Here is a 23,322-nt window from a genome sequence, read left to right on the forward strand (position 1 = left end):
GCACAAAACATCATTAAAATCTAAACTACAGTATGGACCTTACAGGAGTTATTCAAATAGGAGCCACAGGACTCTACTGTTAAAATCATACATGGATTTAGCTGACACAACTTATTAAACTAGCATGTTCCTAAAAATCTCTCTCACTTCAATGTCACTGTATGAAGCTAGACCAGAGCAAGACTTCCACATCTGCATTGTAATACTGTACCTGGCTGTCTACCTAAAGTGGTAGTGGTGGCGCAAAGGAGGAAAGAACAAACAAATCACTCTACTATATGTGACAGCCAGAAAAGGCTTCATAACCTATCAACACAAGGATGTGTAAAAAATTAAGGATGGCAAGAGAGTGATTCCTCAAGGCATCCAGCCTATATTCAGCAGCAACCTACATTCTTGGAAGCCTGAAAAGTGCTTTTTCAAAGGTACTTTCTGAATGATCATATACCCATAACTAACTGGGTTGTTAGCAGCAAATCTCTGCATCTTGTCCTCTGCTCTTCCTGTGATGGGCTTTAGTCATTCACATTTTATGCTCTCACATCTGTGATGGTGCTGACAGGCCTCCTACCTGGTTAGGGACAACAGGCAATGGGCAACAGTCCCACTGGTGTTTCTGGCAGGGAAGAACCATCAAAAGCCCTATTTTTGCACACATCAGACAGGTTGTGTTCTATGGTAAATAGTACATAGGCTTTTGCTACCTATGATAGAAAACTGTTCAAGTTCAAGTGCATTAAAAACATGTACTCATGGGACCAAAGACAACAGTACTTGTTACTGCACGCAGAATTTATTCAAAATCCGTTTTATTAGAGAGCAAAAACTTGCCTGATGGATGTACAGAAAAAGAAGACCCAGAAAAGATTTGGCCTAAATCACCATGCCAAAATGTCTTGCATTTTTCTGATTTTTTTTTTTTTGCATATTTGCTTGTTTGTTTTAAAGAGCTGTACCTTTTAGTTGTTTCAGAATTGCTCTATAAATCATCTTTTCAAATATACAGTTTTGAAAAGAACAACACTGACAACATGTCTTACATTTCTCATCTTTTCCTTAGTAATACTTGAGGAACACAGTCTTCCTCAAATATTCAACTATAAGGTAATGTCTAGAGAAAAGTCACATTATTGATTCTACTTTTCAAGCCTCAGTTTTTTGTATGATATTTTATATAGAAGAGCACTGACTTTCAATGTTGGACAGCAGATCTTTTGAAAAGGTCTACTTCTCTTGCATTTGCAATGTTGCTATCCTAAGTTATGTCCTACAACTGTAAGTGGTCAATAAACAAAGTCTACCAGGTCTCTTCACATCAATTTTATATCTCTTAAGACAAATAATTCTATCCTGTAGAGCATTGTTTCTCTGACAGTCTGATCATTTTAGCATAAACAGGAATCTGAGTTTTAAACTCTTAGTTATGCATGCTTCTCATCTCCCAGAAATACTGGATGTAAGACTGTTTCACCTCTCTGATTGCCAAAACCAGAATCTCCAAAGATCCGTTTTTCCTAAGGGAAGATTTATCTCTTTCAAAACCTCTTCCACTTGCGTAATTTTCTTCTCGAGGAGTGAAGACCTTGTACTATTAGTGTGTTCACTGCATGGAAAGTTTCCTTATGACCAAATGTTTAGTCACTGTCTAATTCAGCATCCTTCACATCCCTGTTAATATCTGTTGTAACAGCTAAGCAGTATAATTTGTTCAATTTAAAGAAAAACTGACAAACTTTAAGAAATGTGTACAAGACACAAAACTACACAAAACTGTGTGTTTGAGATAGGTTTACTTTTTGCATACCTTCACTAGACAAGCAGTAAAAGCCAAATAAAATCAAATTGACACTTATTTTCAACCAAAAATCAAGCCAAAATTTTTTAAAAGTAGTTTGAACTTTTCATTTCTGTCACATGAAAGAATGCATGCGTGCACATATGCATTCCCCTTAGTTTCCAGGCCAGAGGGGTACTGGAGGTAGAAAGACTAAGAATTACAGGAAACACCTGACACTGACCCATGGGATGTATGAGCAGGAAACGTACATATCAAGGCTCCCTAGTTGCATATGACACAGATGTACCTACCCATGCAACCGAGTCCTGATCACAATACAGCAAAGATCCATATCCTCAGGCTCTTGCATTCACAGCTCAGTCATCTAAGGCCTGCATTGTATTTTTTTAGGGCCCAAAATAGAATAAAAATGTTCTGGTGATCAGACATCATTGCAAAGTTAATATATATAGAGAGAGATGGTAAAAGGGAACATGGCAAATACCAGCTGAGAATAGGTAAGACAGCTTGAATAAAGAATGACTGAAATGAAACACAGAATAAGCTAAAATTTATACTTTAGACTTTTAATTGGCTTTAATATTTTGCTCCTTTGCAACTCTCAGCATCCAGGCATATTGCAGAACAATCAAAAATAACTTGGTTAAACTTTCAAAAACTTCTTTAACAGAAATTTAGCTAAAGCAGCACTCATTTATTCCACCTAGATGGAACTACTATGGTGGTTTACACCAAAGACACCAGATTTATCTTTGGTTGAAGAAGTTTAAGAAAACAGATTTAAGAAGAAAAGAATCCTCTAAGCAAAACTTACATTAAAAAATTTCTTATTCACAATGATAAAAAATTAAAAGGCAGAGGAAGCTTGCTTCCTAGATATAAGAAGGACCACAAAGAGAATCGTAATACTTCAGAAGAACAATAAGCAACCTCATAATGTCACTCATCAACACGGAAGGAGATGGAAGAATATTGTTCAAAGGATCCTGACTTAGTGATAGTAAAACAATGTTTTTTCAAAGAAAGCATGGTATGAAAAAATAACTTGAAAAAAGATAGTTTCAGATTAATCACTGTTATGTCTGTGGTTTGTCTGAAACTTATGAAGCTACCATACTAAAGACAAAAGTGACAGAATAACACAACATTCATCATTAATGTACTGCCTGAACAGAGTGTCACTGTAGCTGATCCCATTATATGGCAGGTACCACAGAAATATCAGAAAGTGACCTTTACATTGGCATTAGTGGAGTAGTTCAAAAACATGATTGGATAACACTTATTATCTATAAAAAAGTGCTTTAAGAGAAGCAATACAGTTCTAATAAAAATAAAACATGACATTTAATTCTGTTCAAATTATTTAAAAATTAATATAATTAAGGAGCCACTGAAGGATGTCATATATTCAAGCTTCAAAGAAGCATTTGCTTTTACTCCAAAAAAGGTTGATGGGTCAAGAAATGGAGAAATTTATGAGGACCCATGAAAACATATGGATGAGCAACCACAATTCACAGTATAAAATTCATTGTGGACAACAAATTATTGGAAAAAATAGTTTTAAAAAATCCTGTTTGTTGACCTTTTAAATTACTTTTACTCTCAAAATAAAAACGGAGGTGACTGCTTAACAAGAAACACTCCTGATTTAATGTTTAGTGTTCATTAAGGGAGAGAAAACTTTTGAAGGAAACAAAAAAAGGGAAGGAATAAACTCTTACTGTGCCATTGCCTAAAGCAAAGATACATTCACATTTTGTACTACACATGGTTTTGATCACTTTTCATCAAAAGCGATACACAGAAAGAAAGGATTCAGAGAAATTTTGGCACCAAATTGTTTGGATGGTTGGCACCAAACTGGACAATAAACAATCTTCACCAAAGCAAGGCTTTAAAAAAAAAAACAGTAACAGTTTAATTCTCCTGTGTATATATAAAAAAGATATATATGGGATTACACAGAGATCATATTACTTCATTCTTTCAAAGCAAAAATGGCTGCTCACAGTGAAGAAAACCACAGGTTATTATGGATGTTGTGGTAATTGATAATTACCCCAAAGAACTGATTGCCACTGGGTATTATGCAAAGAGTTTGCTGAGATATACAAATGTCTTAGAAATGTGTGAGATTCCAGTACCAATGTCCACCTGGGATAAGATGGCAGGAGCTACCTTGGGGTAGCTTCTTGGGGATCCTGGCTGTAGCTTGACCCAGAAAGAAACTTTTCATACGACAGCGTTAGTCAATCCTCGTCTGTTACAGTACCAGAAAACTCAAATGGCAAAATAACATTTTGTATGGACTGGTGATTTGTCTGGTAAAATCCCCTCTTACGCTATGCAGAGACATTTATGAATAGGAGGATGTTTTCCATCTGCAACGATCACTTTCAATTGTCTTGGGAGTACGACAAAAGCAACCTCCCTCCCCCACCCCTTGGCTTTGAAACATCCTTCTGTTGCTTATGTGACTTTGCAGTGCATTAATGCCCTTTCGGTGGCTCTACCAGTGTTGCAAAAGCTGTGCCTTGACAATGGGAGATGATCACTGTGGCTACAGGGACTGTGCTGTGTCTGAAAAGGGACCTCTGCCATGGCAACCAAATGCCACAAAAGCTTTCAGGACTTTCGTCCACTGTTATCCTTTTGTTTTTAGGCAGTCAAAGGGAGTAGGAAAATACCCAGGAAATGAAGAGAGGTAAATGAAATAGAGACAAACATCTGAAATACCTGCCTGTACCATAAATAAGCAGCACTCTCCTGTTTTGCATTGAAGTGGCATTGCTCTGTTTGTAATGGCAGAAGAATTGTGCTGCTGTCTGAAGAAAATGGAAAGGGGAAGGAAGGCAGAAAGGGTAGTAGTGATTTTTTTTTGTATTGTCTTGGGCAAGTCCTCATTCAGAAAAATGTTTTAGGGATCTTTTTTATGCTAGAGAGATTTAGATTTCCCATTTCATGTAAAATACATTTTTAAGGCACATTTACATCTCTTTCATGCAGCAGTACATGTTTACGGATGGAAAGTCCCATTTCCTTGACTGACATCAACTCTCCTTTAGAAAAATTTCTAGCCAAAATACTTGACACGGAAAACTTGTTTGTTTATTCAAAGAGTTCAATGAGCTAGGAAGAGCAACATTTAAACTATAAACACAACAGTTTAGTTGACAATGTTATTAAATATTAAGCCCAATTTGTGGAGGTGTCTAATCAAATAGCAGCCCTGGTCAGCTTTGGGGACTGAAGTTAATTTGGTTATTGTTGACGCTAATTGAATGAGCTGATCAAGTTATATAAAAATCACCCTACAATATTGAAATAAAATTTAATATTAAAAGTTATTATCACATAGATGGGATAGAGCTGCCAGCTCCATACAGACAATATAATTGGTATTCTAAACAGCCTGTCAATCTACAGTTACATTTCTGGCTTAGGCAAATCTAGCTATCCTAAATGGCAGCATGCTTACAGAATAAGAGTTTTTACAATCTCATGGCTAAAAAGTATCCACTGACATAAGAATGATAAAAAAAAAAAAGTAAAATACTGTGCATTTTTCTAAGGTGAACTGTTTTATTATTGGTTTTAAGACTAGGGTACATAGAAAAGTACTTCATGTCTCTATTTCTACCTCCTTTAAATGCTAACAGAGTCTCTCTAAAATAGAGGCCTTATTTTCATAGACGGCTGAGCAGATAAAAAAAAAATCAACACAGTGGAGACTTCGCTATTACCAGAGCTCTACCTTGTACCAAGGAAGAAAGGCTATTTGAGCTGAGGGCAGAGGGCTTTATGAAAGCTCAGCTGGGAGATGGGAGAAAAGGCAGGATGAACCAAAACTATTGACTCAATACTGTGCTGAGAAGACACAAAACTTTGTGTAAGGATTCTGTCCAAAAGTCACACAAACAGTTGGGAATCTTATGTTAAAGGATTTTGATTTGGGAAATGGGATGGCCAGTGTTACTGTGTTCACCCCCCTGTAAGGTGCACTGTAAAGTCCAGTAAATGTTGGAAGCTTTCCTTCTGACTGTTCAGAAGAGGTTTCAAAGATTCAAACAAAAAGAAGAAACCCAAGCCCCAATCACTTTATTATTTCCTGCTTACAAAAGCATAAAGAACTAGTAATATACTTATTCAGGATCAGTGTTTCACTGACAACAGAGTAACTCTGATCAAGCAAACACCTTAATAACAGCTGTTAGCTTGTTTTATGAGAAAAATCAATTGACAAATAAAGAGGACACTTCACTAAAGGAGCAGCACATTAAACTTTCACCATGTTTGCATCTCTTCTGCTGTAACATACTCCTGGACACATGTGGTTTGACGTTATTTACTATCAGGTTTTGATGAGCTACAAGATGAGAAGCAGAGAAGAGAGGCAAACTAAGAGTGAGAAAGTGTGAATGTTTGTCTTTGAGTGATCTGAACCAGGGCTGTTTATCACAGGACTCGGCACAGTGATGTAGGATCCCAAGCTGTTGTATGTCCTTGAATCCCACATCAATGCTCAGTTTCACCAAAAAAATGTGTAGTCATATCTGAGATAAAAAAAAGTTAGGTGAAAGCATGGTGACATGTGAAAGAGTATATGCATTTTTTAAAGTTTGGAATAAACAGGGAAAATCTTCCATTACATTTCTGTTCTAAGAGAAATGAATATATGCTCAGTGAATCCCTTGATTCTTACTCATGTTCCCAGTAAATTCAATCCACTAACTCAGAAAAAAAAAAAAAAAATCAAATGGGCAAAGGACAAGAGTCAGTACCTGAATAATGTAAAGAATGACATTCAACATGGTATTACTGGAGCTCTCAAGAAACTGAGAAACCTCATAGCCAGATCCAAAGAAGGACTTATATACTGATGACTTAGGCAGAGCTAAGGGACTTAAATTCAAAACCATGACCCCAAAATATGATTCTTACCTGCCATCGAGCTACTAAAAGAAACTTTAGATAGGGATTGTTTTTCAAAATGACAATGTAACTGCTTTCCTGTGACTTGACATTATTAACTCCATGCAAACAACATTGATACAGCACAAAAATTAAATGAAAACCCCTGTAATCCAGTCTTACCTTCCTGATGCCTTCAGAAGGGTTCGATACACAATTATCTGCCCCATTATTCTTACTGATAGTCCTCCACAGTTCAGCAAATGTGTTATCCTGCTCCAAAGGGTTGGTTCCTTTTGCTTTAAAGTATTCATACACTGCTGAATCCCTGACTGTACCGTAAGATATATCCATTTGTTTGGACAGATCCTGAAATGTTCTGAAATTCAAGCAATATTGAGACATTAATATTATGTAGTACATTACCAAAATTTCATTCATTATGTGTTTTCTTTCTATGTCTGTCATTAGTCAGAAAGCACTTACCCTCATCGAGTAACTTTTGCATATCTCTTTCCTCATCATAAAAGAAAACCAACAAGTAATTTAATTGTATTGAGATCATATGAATGTAACTATACCTGAGCTCTTTTTCACTCCAGTAAAGATTTTTTTTTTGGACAAATAACATTCACATTAAATATTATAAAGACAAATTTGTACAAGAACATAGTGCAATAAAGACATACTTGAGCACAGGAAAAACTCAGATTATAAACTTCCAGCCCCATCAACATCACTAGAAATACCTTACAGAATTCAATGGAACTAGTTTGCAGTTACACCAATACTCCATCTGACTCCAAATCAATAGGATTGTTTTAAACAAATAAATAAAAGTCTGGCTTCCAATTCCACCAAGTCTCTCTCTCTCTTTTCACAGCCTCTGGTAAAACAGGCATTTTTCATTCACACACAGGCCTAACTTTCATTTACTCACTCTGGAAGTGTAAATGGGTCTCAATGTGAGTGGCTGTGAATACACCATTTATTTTCAAATTGTACAGAATGTAATTCACTCCTGTTTTACAGCCTTTTCTGAGCAGAAAGGTGTAAATCACTGCCTGCATCAATGAAAAACAGCCCAAGTTTCAAAACATTTCAGGTGGCATCACTGCCATCAGAAGAAACATCCTAGCTGTTTTCCACCTTCAGACATTTACTCCTAATTCCTGTGTCTCCTTCCTTTGTCCTCAAGTATCACTTCTGTGCAGTGCCCCCATTTTTTCATCTGAGCATACACACACACACACATTCAACCATTGACCACCACATGCCGCAGCAGGGACCAAACTGGATCTCATAAATAATGGTTTATTTTATGTTTTATAAATGTGTAACTTCACATAATAACAACTTACTTCTGATATGACCACCTGACTACCACTGTTTGAGATCAGACTAAAGCAACCCTCCCCACCTCCCCCCTTCCTGCATTTCTTTTTCCCAAAAATAATCTTTCAGAAAAAAATCCTCCTCAAAACACCTGAAAGGCCCACCTCCCAGCTGCCTCCAACTCCTAGAGCCGTAAAAGCAAAACATTTTTGCCTTGCAGCTCTTGCAGAGATTTCTTCACAAGGCTCCTGAGGAGCCTTCCTTTGGCCCATGAGCCGAAGCTGTTTTCCACAGCTGGAGACTTCTCATAGACAATATTTTTCTGCTACCCTCTTCCCTGTTTCACTGGGTGGATGCCACTGCTTACACCTCACATTCCTGTAAGATTCCCCTGCAACAAGGCTTAAAGCAAAGCAATCCGGACATATACACAATACTGTATAAAACTATGTAGAAAACACTTCCATCTTCTCCATCACGTCACCTCCAGGCCTCCCAAGTTTGGCTCCAAAAGGGCCCCTTTGCCAGAACACAGCATGTGGGAGCCTGCCAGCTCTGTCCCCAGGGCTGCAGATCAGCAAGGGCTGCTGCGTCTCCCCCCCCAACCCCAAACTCTTCAAACTCACAAGCTGCTTCAAACAGTTTAAATGGTTTAAGTTCTTAAACTGTGTTAAGGACTTTTTATCATTTTAAGCTGCTAAGCAGCTTTTAGTAAGACTGTGTGAACAGTTTTTCTCTATATACATTGCACACTAGTGGATTTGGGCTAACTCTGGAAGTTACATCAAACCCCGAACCTCCTGTTATTTCTCTAGCTCTGTATATGGCACTTTGGTAGAGTACAAAATGAACATCCTGGAGGTTGCTGGAAATTCAAAATTCTAATGAAAAATGAGAGAATTTGTCTCAGTTTTATTCCTCTCTTTGTTTAACAAACCCAAAAGATGTATTCTGGTCTCCTAAATGTTTTCTGTACATTTCATTGAACAGGACCATTTTTTCTCCAGTCTCGATCTAAATGATTACATGCTACATTTAGTTCCATCTTTATTTTTTAAAATAAGTTTCATCATATCCCATGGAATCACTTACATCTTGGGGATGGATGATCTGGCTGTTAAAAGACACATTTCTGTCTATTCTATGTACAAATGACAAAGAAAGGTACTCAGTACACACAGTAGGGTTTCTGTGACAACCTTTTTCACACCAGGTTTGGTGTACAGATTTCAGCATGTGTAGGAATGCATGTTTGGTAGAAGCACAGTAGCAGAAACATGTTTAGCTAATGTTCTTTAACACAGCTTTCAGCTGACAGCAACTTTACAAATGCCTACTGTTCATGTTGTCATTCTGTTTGAAAGTTTCAATATGAGAGTTTGGATATTAAAAAAATAATTAAGCCTGCAGTTTTGGTAATGTCAGTATTTTCTGGATCACTTCTACTGCCTCTACCACTGTGGAAGCTTTTTGTCAGAAATACACCTTTTGTTTTATCTAAATTGTACTTTATTGGCAATCAGTTCTTTTGTTTTAGCTAAATTACATTTTATTGACAATCAGTCCTGTACAAAAGCACAGTACCTGTTGCTTTTGGAGCAGGACAGTTTCTTCAATTCTCTAAACATCACAGGGCACAGTGAACAAATTCGGGGTTTAAATCAAGTGCTTTGCAATAAGCAGGTAATCAGTACTGGTGGCAGGGAGGGAAGCACAGCCTTTGCCTGGGTGTGGTAAGACAACTACTGCCCCTTTAGTTGGCAGAATTTCCTTGGAAGAGGTAATGTGGAGTGTTGCATGTCGTAAGGAATACATGTGCCTTTCTCGCAGTGCCCTGTTTAACGTATGGTAAGAACAGCCACTGACACAGGAAACTCTCCATACTGCACCACTATTGGAAATATCCTGTGAGAGAGACAGATGGTCGCTGAAGGATACAGTGAGGGGCACAGTAGGTAACCAAGCTTGCAAGCAGATCCTGTAGCATAAATTCAGAAGGACGGTGACTGTCTGAATGAGAAAATAACCTTATGCCTTTACCAAATGGACCACTTAGGCAAAAACCTATCTCAGAAATTATCCTGACACAGAATGGTCTAGACCACAGTCCTTATTCTGTATAAAAAAATGTTTCTGTACTGTATTTCTACATTGAAAGTGGAGGTGATGGTCAGCATCTCCATGGCCAGAGAGATGATCAAAAGATCTGGGCATGGCGGGCATGGTCACATACATAAAAGATACTGAATGGACATTAGTATCTCCTGGATTTTACAGGGTGAGTTAAGATAATCAAGTGCAGTTTTTAAACATTGTTATTTTAACTCTCTCAGATGTGCCATTGCTAGACAAAATCATTCACTGCTACATTTCAGATGTAGCATTTCAGATACTGGTTGTATCTTACAAATGTGTCATTCTCTAAAGGCAGCTGCTCTCATTGTTCTTAAGTTTTATTTTTGCAACCAGCCATTAGCTGGACCCACCTTCTTTAGCCTCTTAAATTCTTGTCTCACTTCCCTATGGCAAAGGTTTCATGCATTTAATACATAAAATTATTTGCAACAAAAATGTGTGGCATAACAAGATGCCCCATTAACCTTACCCACCTCAGTTATTGGATCTCACAACCCATTAAGGGCTCCCTGTAAGTGAGATTAAAGATAAAGCTAGTAAAGCAGAAAAAGCCAATGTTCTCCACTTACAGTTATAGGAGCTGAGCTTCAATCTGTAGATAATACGTGCACTGTGTGATTGCTATAATAGACAAGTACATGTAAACCAATTGATTTAAGTAAATGTATCTGTGGTCAACCTAAACAAAAAAGGTGTCTTTTAAAACTATTACCAGCCAAAATATTTAGTGTGCGTAGTTATGCCTGTTAGATAAATGCAACAATTAATACATAATTTCCAGTGGAGTTGCAATTGCTTCATGTAGAGTCAACTGAAAACTGGACTCTCTGCTTGTTTTATTTTTCAGAAACATATTGACATAAACCATATGCTGCAAAACAAACAGGCAACAGCTGTACTAGCATTTATAATTAGATCACTAGAAATAATAGCCAGAATAACAATACTGGTTAAGTTACACGTTTTGAGATGTTTTCTTACTGGTAGAAGACTCATGTAGCTGTAGATACATACACTAAAAATATGCTGCCAGTACAGGTTTATTTTACTCTGGAACTGCTATAAACCCAAGACTTTTGGGATGAAAAATATGAACAAATCTTGTCTAAGTGACAGACTAAACCTGTCACGAGGTGCTTTAAGGTAACTGCGGATCAATTAACTCAACTGGAGTCATCAGGATCATGACGTGATCAAAGTATTAAAAAAAAAAAAAAAAAAAGAGAACAGCCTCCTGTCATTTCTAAATGGAAAAGGGGAGATTTTCTTTTTTTCATAGTAACTTTTTTTTTTTTTTTCTAATTAAAGAAGGTATTTTAAACAAAGGAACAAGGAAAAAAGGCAAAGCCCACTTGCTTATTGAGTTTTTCCTCATCCTTACAGTTAGGGTTTTTAAAGTTTGTAGCAAGTTGCACATCTGGACAAGTGTGTGTAAAGTCTATTACTGTAAACAGGCCAAGGGGTACCATGATGTCATCCAGTAATGGTCTTTTACATCACAGTAATAAATGTTGCATTTTGTTTTGACTTCAGCCTTAGAAAAACCATGATGGGAAAATCCTGACAGCTCCTTGATTTAGAGGTAGTTTCTCCTTAGCTTTCACAACTGCCCGTGTTCTGGCACTGTAAAACTGGGGATTTTTCCAGTCTGCTATTACTTACGGAAAAATAATATTTCAGCGTTTCTGAATCCACAGTATTATTTAAAAATTATGTAAGATTTTTCATGCTTAGCTCCTGTTCATTTGTCTGTACATATACCGCTAGGAATAATAAAGCTTAAGGTTAGACATAGAAGTAGTGATCAACACTCAACCCTCATTCTTCTGCGTTGCGAGTACACTTCAGAGCAACCTCTCCCTTCACAGCACTACATATGTTTTGACAAACAATAAGATATAAATAATTCCTCTCAACTAAAATTAGTTAATTTTCTTAATTAATATTAACCCCCAAGTCATATACAGAAATAGTGAAATAAATTTACTGCTTTTTCCGTATTTAGCAGAGAAAGCTATGTTCTTCCTTTACCTAAGGAAGATGGTACCCTGAGATTTTTGCTCAATGCAGCATAATATTTTAGGTGATGGCTGCCATCAAGATAAAACATCCCAGAGATGATGAGACTTTTTAAGCTGCTCTGCCTAAATGAAGCTTTAGAAATGCATACATAAAATGCATGGTACAAGTCCTAAATTTCTATTTTTAAATACCTCAAAGCTAGTATTTTCTTTTAAACTTTTTTTCAAAAGCTAGGAATTCATGACATTTACAGAATTAAATATAAGTGCAGCTCCTAACTACAACTGTTTTCTCGACAGGATATACAAAAGGGAAATACATGCTTTATGCATTGGGAAAAAAGTAAACCCACTAAACTTCTAAGTAAAAATAAAAGTAGCTGAATTGATTTGACAACCTTATACCACCAATATAAGCCCAAGAAATACCTATAAGCTGAAACCTAGAATAGAAAATCCTATCTGAAAGAGAGATTTATTTGATAAAGGTATCACCAGTAGAAAGCAATGAGTTGAAAGAGGATTGTGCCTACTGTGAACTGCAGAAAAGCATTCACATTTTGAGACATAAAATTTCTCAGAACTACATCCTCCATGGATGTATTTGCCAAGACAATGAGAACAAATGAGAAAATTGTGTTTATTGTTGGTGACCACATCAGTCCACCCACTGAGAGATGGACTTGCAAGCCACGCAAGCTTTGCAGGATCACCTTCTCATCTGTATATGTCTCCAGTGAGAAAATACTCAATAAAGCTGAATCAAGGTTGTGGGTGCTAGTGTGGTGGTATGGATAATTTCTACAGGAGTAGAAGGTCCTTCCATTCAGAACCTGAGTCCTAACCTGAGTCTTGTTTATTTTTTATATCCATTTGTGAAGCAGCAAGGAAAAGGATTTGAGCCTTAGTCCATTATTCTGAGATGAACAACCTTTTGACTTTGCGTCTCCAGTTTTAAGTAAAATTTATGAGTGGGTAGAGCATGTCTTAAGACATCTGAAACTGAGTTCAAACTTCCATGTAAAGACACTCCCTAGAGCTAGTCTACCCGAGTTGAATAGTTTAACTGGTTGAAGACCAGGAAAAAAAATATTAATCTATCTGTTATGGATATAAATTGCCACTAGGGGATGATAGTCTCATTGACTCAGAGACTTATGTGGAAAGTTTCACTGTCTTACTGAATCCAAGTTACAAAAGCACAAGCCCACTTAAAAATGGAAGAAAGAATAGCAGTTAGTGCCCCTAAATATTCGTGCAACCAGTACTAATAAGCCTTCAATTATGCTGAAAAGAGCAATATATTAGCTGAGTAATGAGGTAACATTAGAATTAGCATCTGCAATCCTAAAAAGTAAATACCCATCAAAAAAAAAGTATTATGACTGATTTCTATAAATTTCCAACATTTGTTCCAGGTCCATATAGAAATGCTACTAGTGTGTGTTAAACTGGATGTAAGATACATAAACTAAAAGATGGGCCACTTTAAAGATTATTCTTAGTGAGGTCAATAAAACTGTTTAAAGTACTGTTAGAATGGCAGTAGCCTTAGTACAGAGAATATTAAAATGAAAGCAAGTTTATCTCCACATCTAATAACCTTAGACTTGAGAATTAGGTCCATGTTTTTAATCTGTGTATCTCTTTGACTTTCTCTGAAATTATGAATAATCAAGCTGAGCTCTTAAATCAATCATTAAATTGCCAACTTCTCTATAGTGACATGATCAAATTCTGCATTGTTCTATTTCACTGCAAATCAAGGCACTTTAAATGCTCTTAATTCTGTCTCAGTGCAGTGATGTGCAGAGCAACGGGTTTCTTCAGCAAATACACTAAGGAAAATCTAAACTTTACCGATAGAGTTAGTCCTGTAGAAATTGGCAGCAGCACTTTCATACTTAGTATACACTTTGCAGGATCAAGACCTTCAGGAGCAAATATATCATTCTATAGCTCATATAAAGCTCATTTCATCAGCTGTCCATGAAAAATACCATCCACTTTACTCTAAACAAAAGCCTTAACAGGAAAAGCCTCAAGGGAGTTTCTGCAAGGAAAGCCATAAGCATTGACAGATTAAACTACACTGAATCAATGGAGTTGCGCCCTTCACACCAGGGCTAAACATTTCCAAATCACAGAAAGAGACAAACAGTGCAGACAGTTACAGCTATGTATGCACTTGTCATCATCAGTGGAGCAGGAACAGCTGCTACACATGATTTTAAAGAAGCAGGGACTTTCCTCCAGTGGAAAACCCAATCAATTGGCATGTGCCACAGAACACGTTGCCATGTCAACTACATACTTTTATACAAAGAGTGATTGAACTCCTCAGCAGGTAATGGCACTGCAGCAGCTGTTTTCATGACGATAATGGTCATTGCTGCCAATGTGGTGGCATCTATGAGGCCTTGTCTGGACTGGGACTCACTGCCCTATATTAGGTGCAACCAGAAGCAAAATGTAACATTCAGTTTGTGTTTACTGGGGGAAGGAAGCTAAAGCTTCCTATTTCTCTCACAGTAGGTGGGGGTTTGCTAGATGCCCCTTCTGCCACATGTGATGGCAACACTTCTGCCACCCTTCCAGCATAGGATTGAGACCCTCTCTCTCCTGCTGCCCCAAAGAAATTTCTCTTTTAGGGTATCTATCATGCCTAACAGGTAGACCAGTACAGCTGAGATCAGTGAAACTATTCATGCACACAAAATCACATGCTCAAGGGTTTCCAGGCTAGGAGACAACAGTATAAACAGTAAGTAAAAGGCAAAACAAAACAGACTAATAATTTGTACACAAAGTACTGAAAGCACTTGTACAGCCTCCACAATGATTTCATTTCTTTGAAACAACTTCCCCTAGCCTCAGTTCCTACATGCAAATGGAAAGACAAGAAAACTAAACTAAAGTGTCTTCTAAACTCCCAATACAGCAGTGATTTCACTGCAGATTGAGCATTTTCACTGGGATTCTGTTCCCGCAGAGCTACCACATGATTAAGTTTTAAAAGAAGGGAACAAATGGTATGTATGCCCACTGAAATGCAAAGACAGTCAACCTATTAATAAATGATAAACTGTCATGTTCATGATTTTAATAGTAATTAATTACTAGCTACACACATTGTATTGGCAAAACATTTGTAGGCTTTGTGTACTTCCTAAGAGTCTGAGATGCAGCAGAAATATGCTCTATTACCACCACTTGAAATCTCCCTTTTGTTTTACTGATCTCAGAACAACCTGCAGCATTTTTGCTAAAGTCAAAGTTTGGGGAACATAGGAGAAAAATCCATACAACTAGGCCATGTCCCATTGCTCACAGAACTTCTTAATATCTTCCAGTGGTTTATTTAGGAAACATGCCAATTTAAAAAAAAAAAAACAACAACTTAATAGTTTTTCTGGCTGTGAGACTCAAATTTGAATCAAAAAATCAAACTGGATTCTCATCATCATCAGTAAAACAGGTTCTTCTGTAAACAGAATTAGACCTCTGGTTATTCCTATTCATTGCTATTTCTAAACGATGCCCTCAGGACCACCTCAGCAACTCCAATCGTCTGTAGTGATCTGCATGAGTGTGACTTGACTTGTCGCTGGATCGTAGAAGTTAATTTTGCCTAGAGCTGACGCTGGCCCTACTCCAGCACTGCACATAAAGAAATCTGTTAAAACAGCTAGAAATAAGCTAAACATCTCCTGATTGCCAGTCCAGTGTTTCTAACTATACTTCCAACCCTCCTCTTCTCCAAACCTCCTCCAGGCAATAAGAGCATTAAGTCACTAACACTGATAATTTTTCCATTAACTAGGGGTTTTTAGGAGGTTTTTTTGGTTGTGTATTTGTAATAAATCTTTTCTTTCCGGATGTCCTATATTTTCCATTGTTATCATACGGTAAAGAAAGCATGATGGTCCTTACAGTAGAAGTTATGATTACTTTGCTTGAAAATGTTTTTAAAAGCAAACAATAGCATAACAAATAACTCCATTAATAGTGGTAGCAATGGAAGTTAGTTGCTGAGGATTTGCATCTCAAAGCTGGATCCACTGGTACCCCATAGTTTGTGATCTCTGGATGAAGTTTCTCTCATGGCTGGGCATTTATGATCACATATAAGTTTATCTGATGTCTAATTGAGACAGTGAAGTCAGTCTTTCCTTTATATTTAACAATGAGCATTTACAGGACCTGTCTTCACCACATTTTTCCATATTTCCAAGTAATACCTTTGAGATATTGCCCAGTTTGGCCACCATGTTTGCAATTTAACAGTGGAAACAAGCCGACTGACAAAGAGACATTCAGAGTAATCACATTAGAGTATTTTTAAGATGCAGGCCCAGTTTTTCAAAAGCTGGAGCTTTAATTTGTATACTCAGATCCACATTTAAAATACTACATGACTGGGCAGATTTTCAGAATGGATCAAGGAAAGTTTTGGCACAGCAGCACATCTGTAAGATGTTTGCAGATTCAGTTAAAAGCCTGAAAAGGGATTCAGAGCAGCTATGAGCAGTTGCTGCTCATCCTGCATATCCAGAATAATCAGTCCTGCTAAAAATTCTGGATTAGCCCAGGTGCATTACCTACACTCCGTATTCCATTCAACAGTGAGGAGGAAATTAAAATGCAAAGAAGAAAAGGTGAAAACATCTTCAAGAGCTTGTAGCATGTTTGCAGGAAAGAAATACATCATTTGGACCACCTTTGAATATTTTCTTGCTTTACTTTTAAACCACTTTGCCATTGTGATTTTTCCCAGAGAAGCCTGAAGGGTTAAGATGTTAATTAAAGCAAGGTATTCTACTCCTTAAATTATTAATTAGAATAAAAACTGCAGCTGCTGTTTAACAGCAACTCAGTCCCAACAGCAGGTTTTAGTCACTTCACCTAAATCAAACATATCATAAAGTTGGCATGAAAATCATATTGTCTGAATCAAGCACATCTGGCAACTGACACATGCTTTTACCTATAATGAAAATAACAAACTACCTCTATTATTTATGCAGATGCACTTTAAATTGTTTGCTACACTGATGTCTTCTACCACTTGCATTCGGAAGCTAAAATTCCTAATGAAGATTAATGATTAAGATCGAGAGGGAAGAAATTGCTTTCTTCCTTCTCAACTGGTGTTATAAGTACTGATACCACTGCAGTTCTGTTTTGCACTCAGACGACAAAGAGTAGCTTTTTAATTAAATAGAGTGGGGAATGGATAAGCCTGGCATCTTCGTGCTGGCTTATGAAGTCCTTACTCAGGGCGAGTGGTACTTTATACTATGACTGTTAGGATATCATTATACTGTGAGTAGTTCCATTAAAGTCCATGAAATCCCAGTGTGGGATAAGGTCCTACTCAACTCTTTATTAAGTTTTGATTTATCAGGAGGTGTCACATGCTGCAAGAATGAGGATCTTGGTGCGGAAGGCTGGGCTGCTGCCTGCACCAGTGTCAGCAGTCTCATAGCTGGCTTGGAGCGGCTGGATGAATTCACATGGCTCATATCTGTCAGAGGTACAAAGAGATGCTGGAAAACAGCTTCACACCCTTCCCTTACCACAGGGAGTAAAGCAGAAGCTATCGATGTTGACAGAAAGAAGAGAAGAAAACAGAAGGACTCTGAAGAGGCATCTTGATTGCTAGAACATGTGTTGGGTACTCCTGGGAAATCAAAACATAGGGCTCTTCATTAATACTGAAAGCACATATAGCATTCATCAGTTATTATTGATGTCTAAAGTGCATGCATTACATATGCATATTTTAAAGTCTGGAGGCCTACTTGCGTGTTTGTCAGAGGACCCGGATTGCAAGCACTCGCTATGTGGTGTACTTCCCACCTCACCCTGACGTACCATGAGGTAAACAGAAAAAGAGACCTTACCCTTTTGCCTCTCTCTCCTCACCCTGAACATGAGGCTCGTCTGAATACTGAACCTCAGACTAGAAACACTGACGGCATCGCATCAAAACCAACTAGCTGTTCCTCATATTAAGATTAATTAGTTTATCGGGTAGCCTAATTACATACCTTGAAATATGAGCTCGGAAATTGCATTACTGCCATATGAAAGAAACATAGTAGTTAACATCCACCCCATTCTGACTGATGGTTTTCTATTCTCTTTTACATAGATATGGCTATTCATAAATCAATTAAATTAAATCAGTGGCTTATTCTCCTAGGCTGGTTTTGATGGTTTAGAAGGCAAACAACTTTAGTGCATGTGATTACATTTCTTTTAATGGAACTTTGGCAGCTGTATCAAAATAGCTTTTCTAAGGCAACACCATTGTCTCCCTCATCTCCAGATGAGTCTGGAAACACTCCTGTATTATATTATATGGGGGCACGCGTGCAGAAGCAAACATTGCTTAGTAAGGCAGATGGGCCCAGGAAGCAGAAAGAACATATGCAATCCTTCCCTTAGCAACACAGTACTATTTCCAGAGAACTTTTCTTTCCGTCTAGAAAATCTTTTGCAACACAGGAACTAAGAACTAATAGAAAAGCACTCATGGTAATAAACAGTAGCATCTTAGTTTCCAGGGAAACTAAGAACCCCCAGCCCCTTTCCCCACTAAACACCCATAACCTGCATCTATTGAAAGTGTGTTTTTCTGGCTTTTTTTTTTTTTTTATATCATCAGGAATAGTTTCTAAATATCCTTATGAGGATACTCAATTTTTAAAACCTTTTCTTTAAACAGCAAGTTTAGAGTTTTGCACCTCATGGCAAGACAGTCTATAAACATTTTAGAATGTATTGCAACAACTTTTATTTCAGAAGACGAAATACCATCCTATATATCATTTAAGGTGTTAAGAGTTTAAGGTGTGAGAAAGAATGATCTTCTATCATGGAGACATTTATAAGGGGAATGGCTGTTTTAGATTTGAATGAAAATGTCAAAGAGAAAAGTAACCAGATTAAATGTGTTTGCAAGATGATGGAGCTCACTATCCTGAGGGAAAAAAAAAAAAAAGCAAGAGTAACAGCATAAAAATAATGGATTTCAAAAGACCAGACCTCAACAGACTTCAGGAACTGGAGGAGAAAGTCACTTAGGAAGTTTATTTAAAGGATAAAGGACTATAGAAGGGCTGGTAATTCCTGAAAAAAGACTATCAAAGACACAGGTGCAAAGTATCTTAATGTGAAGAACTGTAAGAAGAAATTATAAGAAGTTGTTATAATATCAGCAGGAGCTCTTTCATGCCCTAGAAAACCAAAAGCATTTATAAAAGAGTAGTGCAACCATTTGACTAAATATGCATACACACTACAAATGCACAGGAATCATACAAATGCATGGGAGAAGAGAAATCAGAGAATCAAAAAGAATTCCTCCTCACAACACCGATAAATCTAGCTTATATGATTTAACATGTCACTGCACAAAGCTGTTTGCATCATGCCTTCTCTGAAGATCCTGCGTCCACAGCAGAGCTGGCAAAAGACACACGCCTGTACCCCAGCTATCCCATAGAAAGTTTGATTTATTAATTTATGGCTGATTTCACCAGCACAACATGAAACAGATGACTGTGCACTGATCTCACCAAAACTGAAACTCTGAACCTCACAACCTACCGCATAGGCATGCTCATTCTTTAGTCTGTGAAAGAATGGCTGCTGAACTTTGCTCTGAGAGATCAGCATTTGAATTGACTGTATGAACTGAACTTCTAGGCTATAAGAGGTACGATCACTACTTAATTTTTATTGCAGGCTATTAATTCACATTGTGATGTGAAAGATGGATCATCTAAGTGGAGCACAGGACTGGCCATAGCACGGTGACACTGGTCAGTGTTAACCAACCAACTCCAGGAGGATGGCTGGGCAAACATTCCTCCTCTGCTCCTGCTGGAAACTTTCCTTCTTTCCCTTCTCCATCCAAAATAATCTAAAAAACATAATCCAGTCCATGTTCCTTATACTCACAGTCAGCCTGCTGACATTGAACATGCGGTAATGAACAGAAGGTGGGAAAATTACTTTTGCTGCCAGGTGGGTGAGAAATTCTGGTGCCGAACCACCATGGTACAAGAATGACAGAACTGCTGCTCACACAGAGATGTTGGTAAGGAGTGGTGCAAGGTGAGAAGCCTTTCTTTTTACACAAGCAAATGAAGCATTTCCTAAAATATGCAACAGATTAGCAGAGTTGGAAGCTTATGTATGTCCTGTCTGAGCTGACAGCAAGTAACAAAACAGGTACCGCTTTCCCTTCTTACAAGTAGGTACACCTGCCTTCAACTTCATCTCACTGTTTCACAGGAAAAGTGCTTACTAATTATTGGTAGTTTTGCGAATGAAATTTACTTGCTTGTTCTGGCTGCAGGGATGCTTTCAGAGAGACCTTCCGACTCCAGATGATTTTGAAACCTATGCAGAAATATGTGTATATTACCCCATAATAGAACAACCTGCATGACCTTTATAATAGGGCCCACTCTTACACTAATGCCTCCGACCAGCACAGATAAATGATATAAAATACAAATAATCTTGCAGGTTGCTTTGTTTTGTTTTCCAGGCAGCTGTTTCACTAGCAAGTATCATGAAGATATTTATATATTTCAGGTTCTGCCTGGCTTCCCACTTCGAGGGTCTTTGTTTAAATACTCTTCTGTCAAAGATATATACCATAGGGGCATGTAACAGTATCTGTCTGTCCAAAAGATGTCCAACATAACCATCAGGCAAACACATGGAACAGTATATTAACGTGCAAAAAGCAGTTAGGTAATTTTGCATTGTAGGTCAAATAAATATCTACCTGATATAGTGGAAAAAATATTAATGCTATTGGCAGGAGTGAAACTCAAATACTCGAGCACACTGGCCAGCCTGCTTTAATGGTTGTTCCTCACCCAGAATACATTTCCAAAACAAAACTCACCATTAAGTTTTTCTTCTTACTCCTGTTTTTATCCTTAAAAAATGATGGGTTGAGGTAGTCTTTACAGTTAGGAAATGTCTGAAGCTTTAAGGCCATTTCTGTTTGAATTGCTACAGTAATCATTATTTTGCCTTTTTAATATCCTGTTATATTAGATTTTATTATCAGTTCATATAAGACATTAAATCAGCTTCTTTAGAGAAAAACAACAGAAATATAAATATCCTATTGGGCAAAAATCTTCTATTACTGCATTTTGTATTGTTTATCCCTTAGGAGTCAAATAGAAAATAAAACCCAACAAAATAAGCCATTGGTACTATCCTTGTAATAAAAAGAAACCACATACTACAACAAAGAAGGTTGAAGTCAGGGACCAATGAGACTTAATGTATGCAGAAAGCATACAGCTGCTCTACTCTATGGAAAGCCAATGAACAACCTATATTAATATGAGAAAATCTGACTTAAAAAATACGAGAAAATCTGAGCTGAGAAGAAGAGACTGCATATGAAATCTCAGATTTGAACCAATCCTTGTACATTTTGATGGGCTGTCATGAGGGTTGCTGCCTTTGCTAGATTTTCACCCTTCCAAAGCAAAAGAAAAAAATAATTAAAAAAACCATTTTATTACCTGCACAGATGGTAGATTTTGCTAACCTCATATCCAAATCATTTTCTTCTCTAAACTGTGTGCATCTGAATGTTAATGCCCCAATCCACTTAAGCCACAGAACTTCCCAGTAGCAAGAACAAATGAGGAGATGCTATGATGTAAGTGTCATAAAAGTAGAGTTGAAGAAAGTGTGGAATCACAAATCTCTTGGTTTGCCATTGATCTCCAAGATATGCCACGTTTTTATACTGGCAACTGGAGAGATGGAATGCAAGCTTGATTTTCAGCTATGCATTCTCGTTTTTCCCAGGAAAATGTCCTTGGGAAATATTTGCACTTATATGCTTGCCCACTTGGTCAATTACAGAAGTAATTAGGATCCATTTTAAACCATGCTTGAACGGCATATGCCAACATTCAGAAAGCTTTTTAAAAGGCTCCAGACTCTGTGAAGCCCTGGGTTTCCCAGAAGCACCCATTAGGCAACACTATTAATGAATGTGAAATGAAAAAATAAGACAGTGGGTGTCCTAGCACTGGCAACAACACTGTGTCTCGTCCTGAACAGTGCCTGAAGGCAAATGGTAGGCAAACTCTGCCCTTGAGCGCTGCTGCCCTGCTGCCCAGGCTGCAGAGCACTTCCCACAAAATTTCTTCCATGTGGTCTAAACAGAGAATGTTCTGGAAAGAAAAAAATTTGAGATTTTGTCCTTACTCATTCACTTGCATCTTTCTTACACTCTTTTTTAGCCTTCATTTTTATGGATGGACTTAATCTAATTATTTAATTATTGAAGCTTTTGCTCACAGGCTTTAAATAATAATCACAATAATTATTTTTTATCATGCTCATTCATACATGCCTCCTGCCAACGTGCCTGAGGTGCTGCACAGACACTGCAAAACATAGTACAAATTAAACATAACAAAAGAAAATCCAATGAAATATTTAGAAAGCCACATATGATATTAACAACAGAAAGGCTGTTTTCAAACACAAGGAATTTCAAGGCAAAATCACTGCAAATATAGAGGGATTCCTGTGAGGTTCTTGCTACCAACCCTATCAAATCCACTTAACTACAGCAGATGAAACCTTTGTTCATTTCCCTCTAGCTGGCATCTTCAAAACACTTTCCTCATTTTCTTTTAAAATATTTTGAAATTGTTTCTGTTTTGTATGCAACCCAGAAAATCTATCTTTTTTGATACCTGCGGAGCTATTATAATATGGTCATCTCTGGCCATCATCTTTAAAGTAGCTAAACTGACAATGTGCCATACAAGATATGAAAAAATTGTTACTCTGTTATACAGAAAGGGAACTGAGACAAAGAGGAGGCTAAGCTTGCCAAGATCAAACAAAGCTTGTGGTAGAAAAAGAATTTGCACCCAAGTCTTCCAAGTGCCCGACTATCACCCCAACTAAGCTGCAGTTAATCTTCAGCTGTCACCAAAACACATGAAATTTGGGGATTAAAATGCAAATAAGGAAATCCCAAATCATGAAACAACAGCTGTGAACTTAAAAGCAGATATAACATGCAGTGTATGCAGTCCATGA

At 37.4% G+C, this 23,322-nt stretch overlaps 1 protein-coding gene across 6 annotated transcripts in view; it reads right to left on the reverse strand.

The window, feature by feature from the left end:
- The window catches only part of GRID1 (glutamate ionotropic receptor delta type subunit 1), a 551,826-nt gene that overhangs the window by 25,304 nt on the left and 503,200 nt on the right, over positions 1 to 23,322 (reverse strand). For all 6 annotated transcript variants that reach the window (XM_074874413.1, XM_074874419.1, XM_074874415.1 and 3 more), the window contains one exon: positions 6,899 to 7,094. In XM_074874413.1, the coding sequence (XP_074730514.1) occupies positions 6,899 to 7,094 (196 nt within the window). The remainder of the gene's footprint in view (positions 1 to 6,898; positions 7,095 to 23,322) is intronic.

This window comes from Strix uralensis, chromosome 7 (assembly GCF_047716275.1).
Source record: "Strix uralensis isolate ZFMK-TIS-50842 chromosome 7, bStrUra1, whole genome shotgun sequence".
NCBI classification, from domain to species: domain Eukaryota; kingdom Metazoa; phylum Chordata; class Aves; order Strigiformes; family Strigidae; genus Strix; species Strix uralensis.